The following is a 2256-nucleotide window of genomic DNA, read 5'->3' as shown; positions in this document are numbered from 1 at the left end:
GGGGGGAGCGACCATTCTCCATGTCTTCAATGAAAATTTATGTTTTATGCTATCTTAAGAATGTTATGACATGCTTTTGTGAGATACATTGACTCATTATTAGAAATATGAAAATGGCACCTCATGTTATGTTTCATAAATGATTTGTGAATATATTTTCATGAGCGATGAATATGTTTATGTTGAAAGACATGCTTTATATTTATGATATGGTTTCGATAACAACATTTCAATTAAAGTTATGGTCTTTATGCAAGATCCAAGACATTTTCCAAAGTTATGTGATGTTTCATGAAAGGAATGATATATTCAGTTATCAAGGCCATTTTAAAGATTATGTTCAAGGCCAAAAGGGGTCAAATGATATTGGAAATGTTTTTGGTAGTATCCTTAAGCCATGGAAATTGTATTTGGGCAAAAGGGACCTAATTTGGAAACTACACATGCTGCTGTAAGCTTGGTGTTTATGTTGCTCACAACCTTCATGTCAGATCCATACAATGTATGGTGGGATACAACGAATGGTGGGACGGCTCAACCGATCGATATCCCTAGATCAGATTCATGTACGATCCATATGGCATTATGGTGAGACGGCTTTCCCAGTCGAGTCGTTTCCCGCGTTTGGATGCCATATTGCCCATATGGTGACTATGTACTATGTAAACGTCCAATGCTCCCGATTAAAGTATAATCTATGTTATGTTATGAAAAAGGGCTAAGGCCACGTGTAGTTTTCAAAATATGTCCAGGTCTTCAAATGCTTTGTGATTCATGAAGTGCTTTCATATGATTTGATTTGTATATCTCTAGCGTGATGTTTTCTTTAAAATCTTGTCCCAGTCTTGAGTTAGGGAGTCGATAGTACATGTTAAGTACGATGTGGATGTACCCGGTCGTTTGGCCATATTATTGTTTTCCTCTTGCAGTCCCAGATGGAAATTAGAGGAAGCAGATTGGTAGGCATTCAACTCCTCCAGGTTGTATGGTAAGCCCCGCTATCATACCAGTGGGTGTCTTCATGTCTGGTTATTTGTATGCATTATGTAATCATTGTCATTAAAAGCCCCATGTACATTGTGGGTCATGTAATTATGTTCAGAATAATATCATGTGTATTTCATGGATTATGTATAAAAGGTCAATATGATATTAGGCGAAGGAGCCGCTTGTTTATGGTTTCAAACTATGACATTTCTGTTATCATGATGCACGGACTATCTCTGTCTAAGTATAAAATGAGGGTTGGTTTGCTCTTATGGTAAGTCTAACGCACTGAGTGCCCTTCACCTTCCTCCAGATTTTGGGGGGTGACAACTGCATATCTTCAGAGCCACTTACCCTTTAATGCTCCTTGTTTCTCTTATTTAATGTGGAAGGCAGTAAATTGCAAATGGAGACCAAGGTGCAAAGCCTTGTCGGCAAGGGGACAAAAACAAGGGAACTTCAACTTTCTCCTGGACAACATTTTCAACTTTCGTCTTAGTAGTAGTCCAAATCAAACAAGGACATTCAGCTAGTAGTGGAATATAAGGCTCTTCAGAACATCAAACATCATGCCAGCACAGCAACAGCAAATGTATAATCGGTACTTGTGACAGCAAATTTAAATACTCATATAGGGTTTCATTATAAGTATTATTCATATAGATTATCTTGAGCACTAGCAACTTCTCTTGTTAAGACAACAAGATTGCTGATAGCTTTCCGAAATGCAAGACGGTATTAATATTTAACCATATCAAATATTTAGTGAATTAGCATTATAGGTTGCCTAGATCTAACCCTTTGGGACGCACATCTAACAGCTAAACAACTGGAAAGACTCATTCAATCCTCTAGATGGACTAAAAAAACAGTGCAACTTCTAGAGCGAAACAACATACCTGTACAAATAATGGAGAATACTCCTTCGCAGATTCCAAGCACATTTCTTCAAACTTCAATATTACTTCAATCTGACAGATCCAATATCAGAATATTCATGAGAACAAAACATGTGAAGTACTTTCCAAACATCACAACTGATGGAAAAACATTACTACTAAGATTTCTAAGAACCGACATTTCTTCGGGTAAGATAAAGAACCAACAGATAAGTGCCATGTTAACACACCTTTGATCAGAATATGTTTAATTAATTCTCTTTCACAACCTACATGTGCCTCAGGCTGGAAACTTCTTTTTTTTAGAGTGGTAACATCCTCGAGCTGGTAACTAATAGTCATTATTTTCTTTTCATAAAATACAAAATAC

The 2256-nt window shown here is 36.8% G+C and overlaps 1 protein-coding gene across 1 annotated transcript in view; it reads right to left on the bottom strand.

The window, feature by feature from the left end:
* The window catches only part of LOC109212663 (translation initiation factor eIF-2B subunit epsilon), a 20347-nt gene that overhangs the window by 1792 nt on the left and 16299 nt on the right, over window positions 1-2256 (bottom strand). The window contains exon 13 of the mRNA XM_019376331.1: window positions 1887-1958. Within this exon, the coding sequence (XP_019231876.1) occupies window positions 1887-1958 (72 nt within the window). The remainder of the gene's footprint in view (window positions 1-1886; window positions 1959-2256) is intronic.

This window comes from Nicotiana attenuata, unplaced genomic scaffold, assembly GCF_001879085.1.
Source record: "Nicotiana attenuata strain UT unplaced genomic scaffold, NIATTr2, whole genome shotgun sequence".
NCBI lineage: Eukaryota > Viridiplantae > Streptophyta > Magnoliopsida > Solanales > Solanaceae > Nicotiana > Nicotiana attenuata.
The sequence above is the reverse complement of the archived record's forward strand: the minus strand, read 5'-3'. Positions and strand labels throughout refer to the sequence as shown.